This window comes from Mesoplodon mirus, assembly GCF_964341445.2.
Source record: "Mesoplodon mirus genome assembly, chromosome: X".
NCBI lineage: Eukaryota > Metazoa > Chordata > Mammalia > Artiodactyla > Ziphiidae > Mesoplodon > Mesoplodon mirus.
In genome coordinates this window covers 13,707,908-13,725,586 of record NC_138981.1, presented here as the reverse complement: position 1 = coordinate 13,725,586, position 17,679 = coordinate 13,707,908, and the positions used below count along the sequence as shown (strand labels likewise).

General features: G+C 40.0%; 1 protein-coding gene across 2 annotated transcripts in view; it reads right to left on the bottom strand.

Annotated features, from left to right (window-relative positions):
- GLRA2 (glycine receptor alpha 2) overlaps positions 1-17,679 on the bottom strand; it is a gene marked incomplete at both ends in the record, with an annotated part of 179,726 nt that overhangs the window by 101,541 nt on the left and 60,506 nt on the right. For both annotated transcript variants that reach the window (XM_082610713.1, XM_082610712.1), the window contains 3 exons: positions 10,297-10,511; positions 12,127-12,264; positions 14,931-15,013. In XM_082610713.1, coding sequence (XP_082466839.1) covers positions 10,297-10,511; positions 12,127-12,264; positions 14,931-15,013 — 436 coding nt within the window. The remainder of the gene's footprint in view (positions 1-10,296; positions 10,512-12,126; positions 12,265-14,930; positions 15,014-17,679) is intronic.

Sequence of the window (17,679 nt, the reverse complement as noted above, 5' to 3'; positions counted from 1 at the left end):
TTTATCCAAGAACTCAGTAAAGTCCTGATTTCACAAAACAGAATTGTTACCCACCTCTTTCAGAAATACCGATCTCTCCTAGGAAATTCATTCCAACTTGCTGGGGACGTACCTGATTCAAGGAGCATTCATCTTTATTTTTTAGAGTTAAAACAGACATCCCCCCAAAATCCTTACTTCAGAACTTTTGTAGGTATCAGTCTTTCTGCTTTCATAGTTTCTCTTGCTGCAGTTTCTAGATAGAAACATTCTCATGGGGAATAAAGCAAGACCAAACATGGCAGGACTCTTTTGTTTTAAATTCCAAGCTGTCCTGGGTTTGCCAGCTTCTTGAAATGGTCCAGCTGGTCTTAGTTGACCAGATGGCTGAAAAGTAAGGCAAAATTTCCTTATATAGGAAACAGAGCATTTCAGTTAATAATGGCTAAAGATAATGCCTCTGGATGTTTGCCCCAAGGAGATGGTTATGGACCTGTCAGAGTCACCTACACACTGCATCCCAACTGCCCCCTATCAACGCTTGCTCTCAGCTCTACAGCCTCTGGACTGTAGCCACAAATGGGACTCAAGACACACTTAGGAGTGGCTGCGAATCATTTAGCTATAATAACAAACACAGTGTAAAGGCAAAGAATTGTTCAGCTCCGTTTGGCCACACTCAAAGCCTGCCTGATGTCTCACAGCCTTCTCTTCAGTTCATCCTGATATTTTCCTGTGGGTTAGAAAGACGACAATACACCCAGCCTTCAGTCTTTTTTTTTTTTTTAAAGCTTTTTAAAAGCCAGAGTTTGTTTCTATTTAAATCTTTAAAATGTCCCAAGTCCCAAGGATTTCCAGGTTTAAGATAATATTACAGTCACGTGATAACTGTTGGTGATAACTGCCACTAGGGGTTTTATGTGCCAAACTGTTAGAACATTACCAGCAGAACAGCTTCTTGGAGGTTGATAAAGATGTATATTTTAAAAACGAATTTTATAGCTTCAAGTGGGAAAGTACCTATGGAACAGATATAATGCCAGTATTTCATTTTTCTGTATTGAGGGAAGAGACTGAACTTCTAAACACCAAACCAAACAAAACCAGACCAAACCAAGCAAAAACCACAAAAAGCTTTGGTTGGCAGGAAGTCAGGGAATTAACTTGGAATCAATAAACACAAGTTTCTTACTTGAAATGTGTTTAAAATTCATGAAGCATGTTGGAAACCTTCCCAGATTGTCTTCTAGAAAAACTTGTTTTATAAGTGTAGCCCAAATATTATGAAGAGCAAAGTCCTCATTGCCTGGAATGACCTTTACCTCCTCCTCCTCCACCTGTTTAGTCTGCTTCATAGATTCAGCTCAGGCTCCCTCCTTCAGGCCATGTTCCTAGCACTGCTCCTTCCTTCTTTGACTCCCTTCCCCTGTTGTTCTTCCCTCCTCCCCCTCCATTTCCCCCTCCTCCATTTAATAATGTTAGGCATCCTCATCGATGCCCTTATATTCCACATTGTTTAATAATCACCATTCCACGTATCTGTCTCTGGCATACCAGATTACAAGCCCCTGAGGCAGAGGCAAGGACTGTTTTTTTTTTTTTTATCTTTGATTTCCCTAGCTCCCAGCACAATGAATAGCCCAGAGGAGATGCTCAATAAATGTTAGTTGAATAAATGATGGATGAATGAACTGCCAATTAAATTATACCTGGAATACCACTTGACTACAAGGCTTTTCAACACTGTTTATTCATTCACTAACCAACTCTTTACTGAGCACCTCCTATGAGCTAGGTGTTATACTAAGTGGTGGGTAGGTAAACATGGACAAAATCAAGAGTCCTTGCCCTCATAGGGCTAAAACTCTAAAATCACGTATGTTTGTTTATTTTGTAAGTATAGTAGTATGGGAATGGGATTTCGACTAAAGCCTCACTCTGGAGGGAGAATCTACACATACGCATGCAGGATGCAGGACTTTCTAGAAGAAATGCTATCTAGAGACCATTTTACCTGACACCCTGTATTCTGGAAGACTAGACATTTGAAAAGAATTAATTGAAGTCATGGAATTTGTGGGTGTTGACAGCGCTATGGCATTTTCCCTACTCTCCTAAAGGGGGTTGGGAGAAGGTGGTTCACCCCACCACAGCAAGAGAAGAGCTCTCCTCCACATGTCATACTTGCTGAGCTGCTGAAATTCCAAGTTTCCCTGGAATTGGAGAGTAAAAGAGTTCTTAGGAGAACCTGTCGTGTGTCCTCAGCAGGTTGGGTTTTGTATGAAAATATGAACACTAGTACTTCTTTCTTACCTGGATAAATTCCAAAGGCAGTAGGTAGCTGGAATACCCAAGATGAAAGGGTGAAGGCAGAAGGGTTAACAATTAAGTTGCATTTCCACTATTTAGCATGGCAAGAACACATGTTCTTGGTGGGCCAAATAAATGGTGTGGGAAATAGCCAGATGTGAATCTTGTAAGCGTGCCAACCAAGAGGGCTGTCTAGTTGAGAAAGGAGGCCCTGCAAGTAAGAAACTGTATGGAATATGCTGCTAGGATGCGATAGCTAAGAGGAGACTGTAAGACATCAGCCAGAATGCATTATTCATCCAGGGATGGCGTGGTATGTGGGACCCCCCAGAAATCTCTGAAGAAATCAAGTTCAATTCACAAGAAAGCTGGCATTTGGAGGCTTGCCATTAGAGAAGGCAAGAGTTAGAATACAACAGCATGAGTCACATACAAGTTTCTTCCATCCACCCTTTTATCCTCAGCCTGGTGAACTCAGCAACAGGAGCGGGGAAGAGAATTGGAAAAGCAAGGGGAGGAACTGTGAAGGAACAGACAGTGTGCCTGCCTCACTGCATATCTTCAAGCCAAAGGGCAGGCCTGAGCTGGGAGCAAGGGATGGAAAGAATATGAAGTTTTGCTTCAGGCTAGATGACTTTTTAAAAATCTGATAGTGGACTATCATAAAGTATCTATCACCAATATTTTAGGTGTCTATGAAATTGTAAAACACACATTTGTTCATTCTGGGTCTAATGACATAATATGTAGTGACTGAGAATCTATGGAATCTTCCTGAAGTCCCCCAGGGACAGGGTAAACAGAGCCAACTGTTTAATGTCAGTGATTGGAGAAAAACAGCCATTGCTTATTCAGACCCTCTAGAGCTTAACCCATTCAATAAACTGCCTACCTATGAAAAATACACACATACGTGTACACGCACACATATGATAAACTTTGGCTCATCACATTGGAAGCATGACTATAAGCAAATAACGGGCCATCCAAAGAACATGGTGTCTTCTATTCATAGCGCCCTGTATGAGTCTTCTAATACAACCTCCCATCCCATGGAGCAGTCTTTTCTATTACATTATGGATAGGGAAAAATGACCAAATAACCAGAAGGAATTGACTGCCTACCATGTAAAAAAAAACTGAGCTCAACAATGTATGCACATAATGCCCTACTTTATCCTCATTTAATTTATGAAAGGGGTAGAAAATAATATGTTCATTTCAGAAATTAGGAAACAGGCTTAGAGAGGTTGAGTGAAGTGAAGGCTCTAAGATTTAGGTACAGGCCTGTCTGTGTTTCAAAATATTAAGATACCATCGTGGATATATTCTTAACTTCCCAAAGTCTACTTGAGAACTTCTGAAAAGGGAGATACATTCCTTTAGAGAAATTCCTTTCTTCTATAGTATATGTCACAGTATTATGATATTATTCCATACATTAGAGCCCTAATATATTTCTGGAAAACCTTTACCCATAGATTCTGCTTCAAGCCTACTCTATATCTTCTACATGGTTTCACATGGGGGAACATGCTTGTTCATTAATTTATTTATTTATCCATCCGGTGAGGATTTATTGATCAACGAGTCTAAGTCACACACTGTTCTAGGTGCTGAAGTTAACATGATAAACAAGACAAAGTTTCTCCCTGAAAGGAACATACATCCCATTTAGCCTCTTCCCACAGATTATCTCTCATTTACTCTACTCATCCTCAGTTCCTTCTTTTTTCCATTGCAAAATAATATTTAAGAAAATATAAGCATTTATCGTCTAAAACAAAGATATAACTCATATACAGATATATTTATAATGATCATACTCACAAATGCAAAAAAAGAAAATCTGAAATATCCAAGACGGTAAAATAAATGATGATTTATTTAGTCTATATCAAATAGACTATTAAGTTACTGCAAATTATAGTCATGATAGATTTTTAATGCCATGTGAAATAGGATATAGAAATGTATAAAAGTTTGATATAAGTTTTCTGTGTGTGCATGTGTGGGGGTTTGCCTACAAACGCGCGTGGAAAAAACACTCGACAGTTATATACAGGCTGGTTAACATTAATGATACTTTCTGTGTTTTCTATCGTATATATAAAGAAGCATGTCTTACGTGTTATAGATTAGGAAGTGCAGTGTGCAGGCCTACTCTGTAAAGGGTGTCACCCTAGGCCCTGGAGCAACTGTACAATTAGTACAGTGAAGCACCTTCTCAGGGATGGCCATGTTTATAAATTAGAATGCGTGTGTATGTGTGTAAGTAATTATTTGTTTTCCGTGACTCATTTTGTATCCCATTTTCCTTTCTTACTGTTATCCATATGAGTCACAACTCCCCACAGTCAGTTGAGAGCCAACCATGTTTAATAATAGCCTAAGAAAAACACGTAGGAAGGTAAACCTGTGATGGCAACAGGATAACCATGATGAGTTCAGAGCTGAATATAAAATGATTTTGTATTATACCCTCTTTTGGTTTATCTGAGTTTCTCACTGCCTCTCATACAAAGATCACTAATCAGTGACCATTTATTTAACAGTAGTTTTTTTTTAAATGAAGTATAGTTGATTTACAATATTATATTAGTTTCAGGTGTCCAGCATAGTGATTCAATATTTTTATAGATTACACTCCATTAAAACTTACTACAAAATTATGGCCAGAATTCCCTGTGAGGTACAATATATCCTTGTTGCTTATCTATTTTATACATAGTAGTTTGTATCTCTTAATCCCATACTTCTGTCTTCCCCCACCTGCTTCCCTCTCCCCACTGATAACCACTAGTTTGTTCTCTATATCTGTTAGATCGTTTCTGTTTTTCTATATACATTCATTTTACTTTTAAGATTCCACATTTAAGTGATATCATACAGTATTTGTCTTTCTCTGTATGACTTATTTCATGAAGCATAATATTCTCTAGCTCCCGCCACATTGCTGCAGATGGCAGAATTTCATTCTTTTATATGGTGAGTAATATTTCATTGTATATTTATACCACATCTTCTTTATCCATTTGTCTATTGACTGACACTTGGGTTGCTTCCATATCCTGCCTATTGTAAATAGTGCTGTTATGAACATTGGGGTGCATGTATCTTTTTGAATTGGTGTTTTGATTTTTTCTGGATCTGTACCCAGGAGTGGAATTGCTGGATCATATGGTAGTTCTACTTTTAGTTTTTTGAGGAATCTCTATATTGTTTTCCCTAGTGGCTGCACAAATTTACATTCCCACCAACAATGTACAGTGAATCCCTTTTCCCCACATCCTCACCAACCAACATTTGTTATTTGTAGACTTTTTGATGATAGCCATTCTGACAGGTGTGAGGTGATTTTGGTTTTGATTTGCGTTTCCCTGATGATTAGTGATGTTGAGAAACTTTTCATGTGCCTGGTGGCCATCTGCATTTCCTCTTTAGAAAAATGTCTATTTAGGTCTTTACCCTACTTTTTGTTTTGGTTGTTTGCTTTTTGATATTGAGTTGTATGAGCTATTTATTTATTTTGGATATTAACCCTTTGTCAATCATATCACTTGCAAATATTTTCTCCTATTTGGTAAGTTGTCTTTTCGTTTTGTTGATGGTTTCTTTTGCTGTGCAAAAGCTTTTAAGTTTAATTAGGTTCCATTTGTATATTTTTGCTTTTATTTCTTTTGCCTTAGGAGACAGATCCAAAAAAATATTGGTACCCTTTGTCAAAGCATGTTCTGCCTGTGTTCTCTTCTAGGAGTTTTATGGCTTCAGGTCTTACATTTAGGACTTTAATCCATTTCGAGTTTATTTTTATATATGATGTGATGAAATGTTCTAATCTCATTCTTTTACATGTAGCTGTCCAGTTTTCCCACCACCACTTATAGAAGAGACTGTCTTTTCTCCACTGTATATTCTTGCCTACTTTGTATAATTGACCGTAGGTGTATGGGTTTATTTATGGGCTCTCTAATCTGTTCCATTGATATATGTGTCTGTTTCTGTGCCAGTGCCATGCTGTTTTGGTTACTGTAGCTTTGTTGTATTATCTGAAGTCAAGGAGGGTGATTTCACGGCTTTGTTTTTATTCACAAGATTGCTTTGGCAATTTGGTGTCTTTTGTGATTCCATATAAATTTTAGGATTATTAGTTCTAGATCTGTGAAAACTATCATGGGTATTTTGATAGGGATTGTATTAAATCTGTAGATTGCTTTGGGTAGTATTGCTGTTTTAGCAATATTAATTCTTCCAGTCCAAGAGCATGGCATATCTTTCCATTTCTTTGTATCATCCTCAGTTTCCTTCATCAGTGTTTTATAGTTTTCATAGTATAGGTCTTTTACCTCCTTTGTTAAGTTTTATTTCTAGGTATTTTATTCTTTTTGATGTGATTTAAACAGGATTTTTTTCTTTCTCTTTCTGATAGTTCATTATTAGTATATAGAAAAGCAACAGATTTCTCTATATTAACCTTGTATTCTACAACTTTTCTGAATTCATTTATTAGTTCTAGTAGTTTTTTGGTGGAGACCTTAGGATTTTCTCTATAAAGTGCCATGTTATCTGCAAATAGTGACAGTTTTACTTCTTCTATTCCAATTTGGATGCTTGTTCTTTCTTTCTCTCTTCCTTCCTTCCTTCCTCCCACCTTCCCTCCCTCCCTCCCTCCCTCCCTTCCTTCCTTCCTTTGTTTTTTATTTTTTGTCTGTTTGCTGTTGCTAGGACTTCCAATACTATGTTTAAAAAAGTGGTGAGAGGGACTTCACTGGTGGTGCAGTGCTTAAAAATCCGCCTGCCAATGCAGGAGACACAGCTTCCAGCCCTGGTCTGGGAAGATCCCACATGCCGCGGAGCAACTAAGCCCGTGCGCCACAACTACTGAGCCTGTGCTCTAGAGACTGTGAGCCACAACTACTGAGCCCACATGCCTCAACTACTGAAGCCCACGTGCCTAGTGGTTTTCTCTTGTTGTTTCAGCTGAGAGTAGCTCCTCTGCCTTATTATTTTGCTTAACTTTCTTTGCCTCTATGAATTTAAATGAAACAGTTACCTATTCCAGTCTGGAAGGGGTGTTCATATTCTAGACTGTATGTGCCTAACGCCTTTGGTGGGAGAGCAGATTTGATGTGGACATAAGCCAGGTCTTTCCTCAGGATGTGCTGGTAGCTATCACCTTGGTAGGACATGAGGCTGAAGATGGAGGGGCTAGAGATGTAGCCGGGTGTGGGGTGGGACTTCCCTTCTGCTCAGTGGCCATCACTGCCCTCCAAGTTGCTGGAGTAGAAGCCCTGAGGCTTGGGCTTGATCTGGCTCTGTTCCCTTTAAGTGTCTGCTTTCCCCTTTCCTGGCACTGGGACCTTTGCCCCAGAGCTGGGGATTGCTGAGGCAAGGGAGGCCCATGTGGAGTCTCGGCTCATTTTTGCCGCAGACAGATGTCTGAGCTGTCTCCGATGTGCTGCCAGTACAGGTGCCAGCAGTTATTTCCCTCGATCTGCTCAGATGCAGCCTCGGGTCCAAGTCCCCTTAGTCCCTCACTGCTAATCACTTCCCCCAGTCTCTGCCACCACTGCGCTTTTGTGGAGCTGCACTGCAGGGCAGGCGGGGCTGGTGTGGACTCTCTTTGTGTATTGGAGTAAGCTGTGGGGGAGTGGCCATCATCAGAGTTCTGGGCTGCTTCTGATATGACGTTTGAGTAAGCGCCAACACTGGCTACTGCCGCCTCACCCAGGCTCTGCCCTGGGACTGGGTCATCTCTGCATCCCACGACCAAGTTTTTTCCCTGGTTGTGGCAGCCCTAGATTCCACCGAGGCAGTTGTGGGAAACTTGGCAGCCACTGGCACAGTCCTCTCACCACCCTCTCTGCCCTGCCCCAGGGGCAAGCCAGTGCACAAGCACTCGTGCACATGCATGTTCCTCAGGAGCGGAGTCCAGGCTTCCCCCAGCCCTCCTATTAGTCCCAGTGGTCCTGCAAGCAGCCAAGGGGGCTTGTCTTCTCTGTGTAGGATGCCAGGACTGGGGCTTCCAATTGTGGTTCTCACTGCACACTCCCCAAGACGGGCGTCTGTTCGTGTGTTCTCCCTTTTCCTCTGAGTCCCCTCCCAGGGGCATAGGTCCTGACCTGATTGCTTTTCTTCCCTTCCTACCCAATTCCATATGTATCTTTCTTATAGCCTTGGTTGTACAGGAGTCTTTCTGCCAGTTTCCAGTTAGATTTCAATGAGAATTGTTCCACATGTAGATGTATTTTTGATGTGTTCATGGGGGGAGGTGACTTCCATGTCTTCCTATTCTACCGTCTTGATTGATCTCGTTTTTAACAATAGTTTTGACCATGTAAAATCACAATGGCTAATAAGAATGAATAACAAATTTGTAAAAAACCTCAAGCTCTCATTTTGAAAATAAATGACTGTTCTTTTGGCAGCAGTGACTAGTTGGAGGCTAAATGTCTTATGTTTTCACATTATCTGCTTGCAGTGTGCCACCAGTACTTTAGCTGTCTAGTAAAATGTAAAATATATTTGTGTGTCCTAGTGTTCAGTGCCATGGCATTACAGTGATAGCAGTAGCTAATAAATAACGGCATATAATCAAGTGAACCTGTTTGGAAGGACGTACAGAGGGGATTAGAATTTGTGTTAGGCAATATTGATTTGTGATTGTGTAGCTGAAAAAAAAAGCTGTTACCATTTTTGACATCTGTATTCCAACAGAAATATGACGCAGCTATTTCGTACTATTTGTTATTCTAGAAAGTAAAAAAGTATCAGAGACAGATCTATTCCTTTCTCTATTAGCATACAAAATCTAATATTTATCTTTGGATGCATGGAACTTGAAAAATTTGTATAACTATTTTCCCACTATTCAACCTGACTCCATTATAGCCACAGGCCTCTTCGTACGTCATCTTACCTTCCAACATAGGAGATAATGTGGAGCATTATATAACATTTCTCATCATGTCAGTTGCAGCACAACTGAACATAAGCCCAAGCCAGCCAAGATAGGGGATTACATCTCAGTTATTTTCTGGAACTGAGTTTTGGACGGACTGCTAAACCAGTATGAGACAGTGTATACTGAATACGAAATTGAATTCAGATTCCTGGAAAATTGAGGCTAATGGCTCAGTGTACTCAGTGAAAGGGGGAAATACACATAGGCACATTTTGGGGTGCTGGGGCATTTCACAAGCAGAACATTTATCATTACTTGCTTAAGCAATATTTACAAATGCAGAGGGCTGCTCTTACATAAAAATAGATTATGTAGCCATTATGATTTCTTATTCAGGGTGCTACAAAATGTCTTTCTGTCCCCAGTATCCACTCCACACTTCTCTATCAACCTGCCACAGTAGCCAGAATTTTCACCATCTTCAGTGAGTCCACTGTTCTTCTCTAGGTAACTGTGTCACTCAAAATAGTAGTGTTATTAGCCATGAACGTAAATTAAGGCATAGCAAACATCCATGTGTCTGATTGGATGCACCCTCATACTGCACCTTTATTTCTTATGTATACTCATCGCATATAGCTTTTCTGTGTAAATTTGCAGGAGCTTAAGTCAATCTTTTATTACTGTAAATGACTTCACTGAGCATGTGAACCACAATAGCCTCCCCAGTAACTACTTGACAATACAACGTAAGTTGCATCGATCTTACTCCAGTTCCTGCAAGCTTCATGCCTCATAAACAACACGAGGTCAAAAGTACTCAAGGGCTTCTTAGAATTCCTGAGACATGTTTCTGCCTCCACTCATTCCTCTTCTCTCTCAACCCTGAATCTCCTTTCCCCTAACTGATCTGATTGTGAAGATCCCCCATGTCCTCAGAGCTCTAACTCTCAAACTCAGCTTTCCATTCTCTTCTTACTGCATTTGCATTTCCAACAGTGCCACAGGGTAGCAAACATTTCTGTCTTCACAGAATTCTCCAGCCCATAAGACCTTTGACAAACCTCTCAGGTCACTTGTTGTCAAGTGAGGAGATTTCTTACCTTTGGCAGAGATGCCCTGGAGCCTGAACTCTGGGTGGTCATCGTTAAGACTGTCGTGATGCCCAGTGCAACTCTGGCAGGGGCTGCATCCATGTTTATCCAAAAAGAGACCCAGGACAAAATGACTATCAACAGACTGGGGATGTACATCTGGATCAAGTAATATCCCATCTGGCGTTCCAGGTGAAACTTAACCTCGATGCAGGTAAACTTTCCTGGAAACAAGAAGTGATGATTTAAAATCCAATTTGAATTTATCCTTCCCATTCCAGCCTCCCACTTTATTTATATTAAAAAGGAGCATTAAAGATGGATTTGAAAGATTGCACAAAACGCTGACACTACACACCCAATTCAACTCTTTTCCAACTCAACCCGTAATGGAAATGACAGTGTGAGAACGAGTGATCTAAAGAGTCACTGGACCAAAACCATGTGGCGTATTTAATTTTCAAATCTGTGCTTGTTGCAGCCTGATTATTTAGACAGAGCTTCAGAATTTTCTAGACTATCCATTGGAAAGAAAATATTCATGTTTTGTGGGGGTTATAGTATGTCATATATAGGATATAATATATAACCTACAGCATATATGCATAGCATATACTACACAGCATATAATATATAACATATAGTATGAAATAGTTGAAACCATTCCTTCCTAAGTAGTAAAGTTCACATGGGGCTCCTAAAGGATTTGGATAATTGTGTATCTATCTTTGTGTTACCAATAGCAAAAGAAAAATATACATTTGTAGAAAGCATGAATATAATCTAGTCACTAAAAATTTCATAACCTCCTGGGTGATTGCTTGAGGACATTTAGAATATGCCTAGAATCTGTTTACAGTGTTGCATTGCCTATAAAATAGAGTGCATATAAAGATATTAAAACTTGTAACATACTATTAAGAGACAGATGTTACTGCCCCTTACCACTTTCCTTCCTCTTTAATTGGCTTGGAGTTAGAAACCCAGAAGGTAATTTGGCTTCGCTCACACGAATTATGAGGTGGGGTTGGGTTCTTCTTGGCCAGGAAGAACACCTTAGAGTCAGGTTTTAGTTATTTCATAGGAAGCATTGTTGACCTCTGGAACAAGTGTTCATGGACCAGAGCAGTCACTGAGCAAACCATCATGTCTCGACTGCCTCTCCTTGATCAGCTGTGTGGCATCAAAGATGAGGACGTTCATAGGAAAAGCTATCAACTTTCCTCGGCGGGCGTAATCTTCCAGGGAACGACAGATGCCCGCTTGTTGCCACTACCTCACATTCTCCCCCTGCCCCATGTGTCTGTCAGCACCACAGACAATGCGTGACTTTAGAGCCAGCTGACTCCCTGCAAGCTGATTTTCGTGCACGCTGTCTATAGGACTGGGGAGTACAACAGCTGTATTTCTGGGCTTGCAAAGACCTATGTTATTATTTCTGTCTTCCACTAAGGCAGACAGTGCAAATTGACCCGAGGAGCTAACGTCAAGAATGGATACTGGGAATGGGCCAGAATTCATACACTTCCGGCACCATTTACAAGGTCTCATACACTTTTCCTCAGACTCATGTGATAGTAGATGGTCAGCAAGGGAACAGCAAAAGATCCCCAAATCTTTTTCCTTCTCTCTCTCTTTTGGAAAAATTATCTGTTGGGCTCCCTGACCTGTTCGAAAGGATATAGGCATCTTATGTGTTGCGGGGATTTTGAGCCAAGCCCAGGACGGTGCCTTATAGCTCCACTTTCTTGGTAAATATGCAGCAATTAAGGTGATGGGATATATACTCCAAGCGGCAGATGGAGCCCCCTTGGGTTTAGCATCTCAGAGGAAACTTACCAGTGTTGTAGTGCTTTGTGCAGTAGCCGAGCTCCTTCTCTTCTTTCAAAATGAACTGAGGCAGGGTCAATCCTTCAGCAACTTGAACTGGGCCATCACTTAACCACTCAAATATCAGGTCATTCATCGTGTACCCAACTGGAGTAAACAAATCATAGTAAAAAATTGAATGCGTCTTTCCAAGAAAGCTTGAAAGTCTAGCCATGTAAAGAAACAAACAAGGAAATCATCTAAAGTGACATGCTCAATCAATTCAAGAGCATTTTTTAATAAAAGAGCTGCAATCATCATGACAACTACATGTCACTGGAGCCAAAGAAATGGAAGACAGCAAGCTGTTTCTGAATGATTTTTTTTCTGTGTAATGGGAGAACGGAATTTATAAAGTCCATGTTTCTTCTGCCCACTCTATCCACTAAATGTTTCTGAAGAACAAACAAGTAAACAAACAGAAATCCTTTGAAGACTGTCTTTACTTTAAAGAGCTGTGTCTGTGGATATCCATTAAGACAATGCAGTTCATGGCATCAGTCTTAGTATTTCAAATGAAAAGCATTCCTTTAAAAAAAAAAAGAGGATGGATTTATAAATATTAATTTAAAATATTTCCATTGCAAACTTGGCCCCTCTCCTAGGGTCTATTAGCTTTGTTTTGAGAAAGTTTATGTTCAAGTCCTTATGGTCAATCCTCAGTTGCTTTAGCAAGCGGGGAAGGCTATAGGCAGGTAACCTAAGAGGAAGCTGTGGGATATGCAAATCAAGCATATTCATTTGTGCTAGTGTCTTGCTAAAGGGGCCCACACATCACAATGGTTAATATGAAGTAAAACAGATTCTCTGTTATATAAAATCATATTGTTATGTGACTTTTGAACCATCGAGAGTAAGATTGTTATCAGTTTAGTAACCAAAGTTAGCACTTAGTCTCCAAGCTCCTGCTAACTAGGTCATTATGTCAAGGGCTTCTGGGTTTTTTACACCCCGGAAATGAAGGCTACTCTTTTTTCAGGCATCAGTTCTCCCTTCTTTCTTTATTTGTGATATTTGAACTCTAAAAGGAGATTGAGGAGGGCAAGGGTTATTATGTGAGGTTTTGGCTGGCCAGTAACCTCAGCAAGTTTATTAAGTTTATAGATTCTTATTCTTGTTTACTGCAAGGTGGTGACTCACCAGAGCTACCCAGAAATCAATGGCAAAGTTAATTGGAATCTACTTTCCTCTTTCTTTGGGCCACCTTTTCCATTCAAAGCCAGAAAATAAAAACAAGTAAGGAATCACAAAGGGGACTTTGTATAAGCATTGATGGTCAACAAAGAGAATGGCCAACCCTATCTCTTCCACATCAGTGCTGCATGAGCCCTTCTGGGGTATCTCCACCAAATACTAGAAGCTTGCCAAACACCCCCTATTCTTATCTGGTCAGCTTCTTGCTGACCACTACAATAATAGTCCTTGTCAGCCACCCGGAAACCCCAGCTGGGGGCAAACACAAGAGGTAAAGATGTGGGGAAGGAGGACGTAATATGAGGGTAGAAAAGTAAAGAGCAGTTCCCACCCTTCACAGTCAAAGTCAGTGGTAAACACATCACTGCTTCTTTGATTTCATTACTTCTAGGTCCTGCAAGGGCCAAGCATATTTACTAATTGGAGTTTTTAAGCCTTGGAGGAGCCTCAGATGACAGCTATGGTTGCTGTTTTATAGAGAAACTAAGTGTTGGGTTGAGTCAGGGGAGAGTTGGGAGCAGTAGAGAAGTCACAAAGAAGGAATCATTACGTAGGAAAAAGTTTTTCTTAACTGTCTTCTCAAGAGAAGGGGCGATAGGGAAAAGATGAATACATAAAGCCTACTGTAAACCAGAAATTCTCATTTTATTCCTGACAACTTCCTCAAACAAAGATGTTTCATTATTTTGTTTATTTCTGTAGGAAGTTTCAAGGGAAATCTACAGTGATTTTAAATGATCAGAAGGAAACCCTGTCACCGCCTCTTTTTTAATAATAGTTGATATGTCTTTTTACATTTGTTATGAAGTTAAAAGTATTTTCTTGCCCCTGCCTCATTAAATCTCCTAACATCCCTGTAGGTCAGTAGCACTTATTATTCTCTGCATTTTACAAACAGAGAAACTGACAGAGCAAGCCAGAAAAAATTTCATGTCTCCTGTCTAAAAATCCCATTACCTTGGAGGCATCAGCAACTTACGGCACATGTCAGAGATTTCAGTGGCGTCAGGGCCATGGCATAAAGGGGACAAAGTAGTAGCATTTTTCTATTCCCTTCACCAGGCCTTTGGATATCCATTGCTCATCTAAGGGAGATGCCTTTATTCCTTACCATCTCATGCCCCTCATTTTTGCATCCTCCTCTGGCTAAGGCCCCTGCGTCTTGTCCTCAAATCAATTATCCCTTCCTGCCAAAATTCCTTTGGGGTGAAGGTCTATACAAGCATAAGATAGAAGGAGATACAATTTTCTGACTAGAATGCGATTCATTATACAGGTTAAATGACTAATAATCTTAATTTTCCCAGGAGACATTTTCATTTCAAAGAAAAGCTTACTAAATCAGGCTCATTTTTTGAGGAAGGGCAAGTTATTTGGCATTTTACCTTGAAAAATGGTCTTCTCTCTATTGGATATAAGACATGCACACACACTTTTGCTTGTCCTTCCCTTAAGGACCTCGGGAGTTGTTAAGTAGGTAGAGGATGAGTCTTACGGGGTTTTTCTCCTTAATGACACATTGAAAGAACCAGGTCATTGTTTAAAACAAGCAGGTGGTCATTTCAGTAGTAGTGACTTACAACTCTCCAGCTGCATTGTACACGTCTGGACATCCATTGGAAAATTCTTCAAGTCCATGGGACAGGATAAGGTCAAGGTGAGCCTTAGCAGAGAAAAAAAATTTTAAAAACAAGTTTTTAATTTTTGAGGTCTGGTTCTTGAGAAGCAAACCAAAAACACATTTGGCATTAAGCAGAGTGACACTGATTCAAGTAATGGAGTCTCAGCTCTCACTCAGGACAATGCTTTCTAATTTTCAAATGAACAGTAGTCATTGGTAAATTTTTTAAATACTATAGAATTTTGCTGTAACCCCTCACTCTCCATTTCCCATCTTCCAGCCTCTGAGTCTCATCTCCCCAGTGGCACTGGTCTCAAGTTTATTCTAGAATCAAGAAGAGCACTGAGAAATAGTGTAACAAGAACCGTGGGCTCTTCTTACACACACTGATGTCCAAAAGATGTAAAGTTTATACTGCTGTAGAATTGGACAGGTGGGCTTTGCTTCAAGGACAATAAATGATGTGATAAGCATAATTGGTTATGATAAGTATTCGTTCTCCTTCCATCAGGTGGGCAAAAACTTCAATATCTTTTCATTTGCTAACTACGTGGATAGGTCAGTTGTACATTGTAGCATTCATTCTAGAATTTTGACCAATCTGGAGCGGGTAATCCTTGATCTAAAAAAAAAACAAAACCAAACCATTTGAGGATGGTGGCTTGTATAAATACATAGTCTTCTCCTCTCTGCACCCTGGGGGGACTACTATGCTCCCCATTTCCTTAACTTTCCAAGCTCCAGCCAGCTCTGATCAAGTCTTTTATCAGGATATTGATTAAGCCACCACCTCTTTTCTACTATTTCCTTTTTTAGTCCTCAAGGAAATGGTACACACCTCTTGCTCTTCAGTTTTTCTATACCTCAGAGATTCAAGGGAGGAAATTAAGTTGAGAATCAGCAGACCTGTGTTCCCTTTCAAGTACTGCCTCCAACTGTCTCTGTCCCCAAAGCAAGATCTTAAACTCAATAAACACGCATCCTCACCAAATGATGGGGTAGGATCAAATGATGCTTATTGCCATTTAGCTCTAATACTAGAATCCATGTTATTCTGAAGTTCACTGCTCCAAGTTCTGTTCATTTTCTCTCAAACATCTTTTCTATCCATAGACCCTTCTGACTCTTACACCATTACCTAAACTCTCCCTTTCTGTCATGCTCTCCCCTCCTGGTTCCCTTCTCTTTCCTTTCTCAGCTTCATGTTATACCTTCTATACAAGCCAAGACAAAATTAAAAAAAGAGTGGCCCAGTTATTTTAAAGAAAGAAAAGGTTTGGGATTTGAAGTGAGGTTAGACAAAGAATCCATGCTGACAATCTTCAAAATCATCAAAATACAACAGTGACTGGGAAAAGCAAGATACAAAACAGTGCAGTATAATCTCAATTATGTAAATATGTTTTCAATATTGGAAGTAAACACAACACTATATTAAGAGTAGATATTTCTGGTTGGTGGGATGATTCATATTTTTTTTTCTTCTTTTTTTTTTGTTTTTTGCGGTACACGGGTCTCTCACTGCCGTGGCCTCTCCCGCTGCGGAGCACAGGCTCCGGACGCGCAGGCTCAGTGGCCATCCCACGGACCCAGCCGCTCCGCGGCACATGGGACCCTCCTGGACGGGCACGAACCCGCGTCCCCTGCATCGGCAGGCGGACTCCCAACCACTGCGCCACCAGGGAAGCCCCATATTTTTTTTAACTCTGTTCATTCTGCATTATCTATATTGACAAGTGTAGGCTATTCTACATAAAGACATGTAGGCTGTCTTTATGTAATTAAACATGCCTTTCTTTAAAGAATATCTGAAGGGTAAAATTATGTTTTATTCAATATTGTTTTGCTATATTATAATTATATTATTATTATTAAAATTTTGCCATAAACATACAGTATTTCACCTTCATTGCTAAATAAATTACCTACCTTCTCTGAGCTATTCTGAGAACACAAATACCATGTTTCTAAAGGAAAAACAATAGTTTTGGGTTCTAAACATCTGAGTTAAAATAACATTTTAGACAGGAAAAATAATTTTTGTCAGTTGTGGAGTTCATTTAGAGATAGCAGTGTAAATATAGTTAAAGATATTTAAATTTCTTCACAGCATAAAGACTTTTTTCTGAGGTTTTATTTTATTGAGATCAATGCCATGAACTCTTTTTTTTTTTTTTTTTTTTTTTCTTTTTGCGGTATGCGGGCCTCTCACTGTTGTGGCCTCTCCCGTTGCGGAGCACAGGCTCCGGACGCGCAGGCCCAGCGGCCATGGCTCACGGGCCCAGCCGCTCCGCGGCATACGGGATCCTCCCAGACCGGGGCACGAACCCGTATCCCCTGCATCGGCAGGCGGACTCTCAACCACTGCGCCACCAGGGAGGCCCCTGCCATGAACTCTTTAAAGTAAGGGAAGAGTAAAAGAATCAAAATGAAAATCTCTAGTAATCAAAAAATTTTAAAAATTTGACACTTTATTAAGGGAGGGAAATCTCAAAAGGTTCTGTGGGTTTAAAACTGTTACTAACACAGTAAGAATCTATTTATTCTTTTCTATTTTTTTAAAGAGGAAATATTTACATCAAACAAAAATATGTCCATCATATAAAAATAATCAAGAGGGCATGTGTATAGTTTAAGTGAATCAAAACTAGAAAACCTGGAAATTTCATTATGATTTTGAAAAGTTTACTTTTGAGAAATTAGAAAAT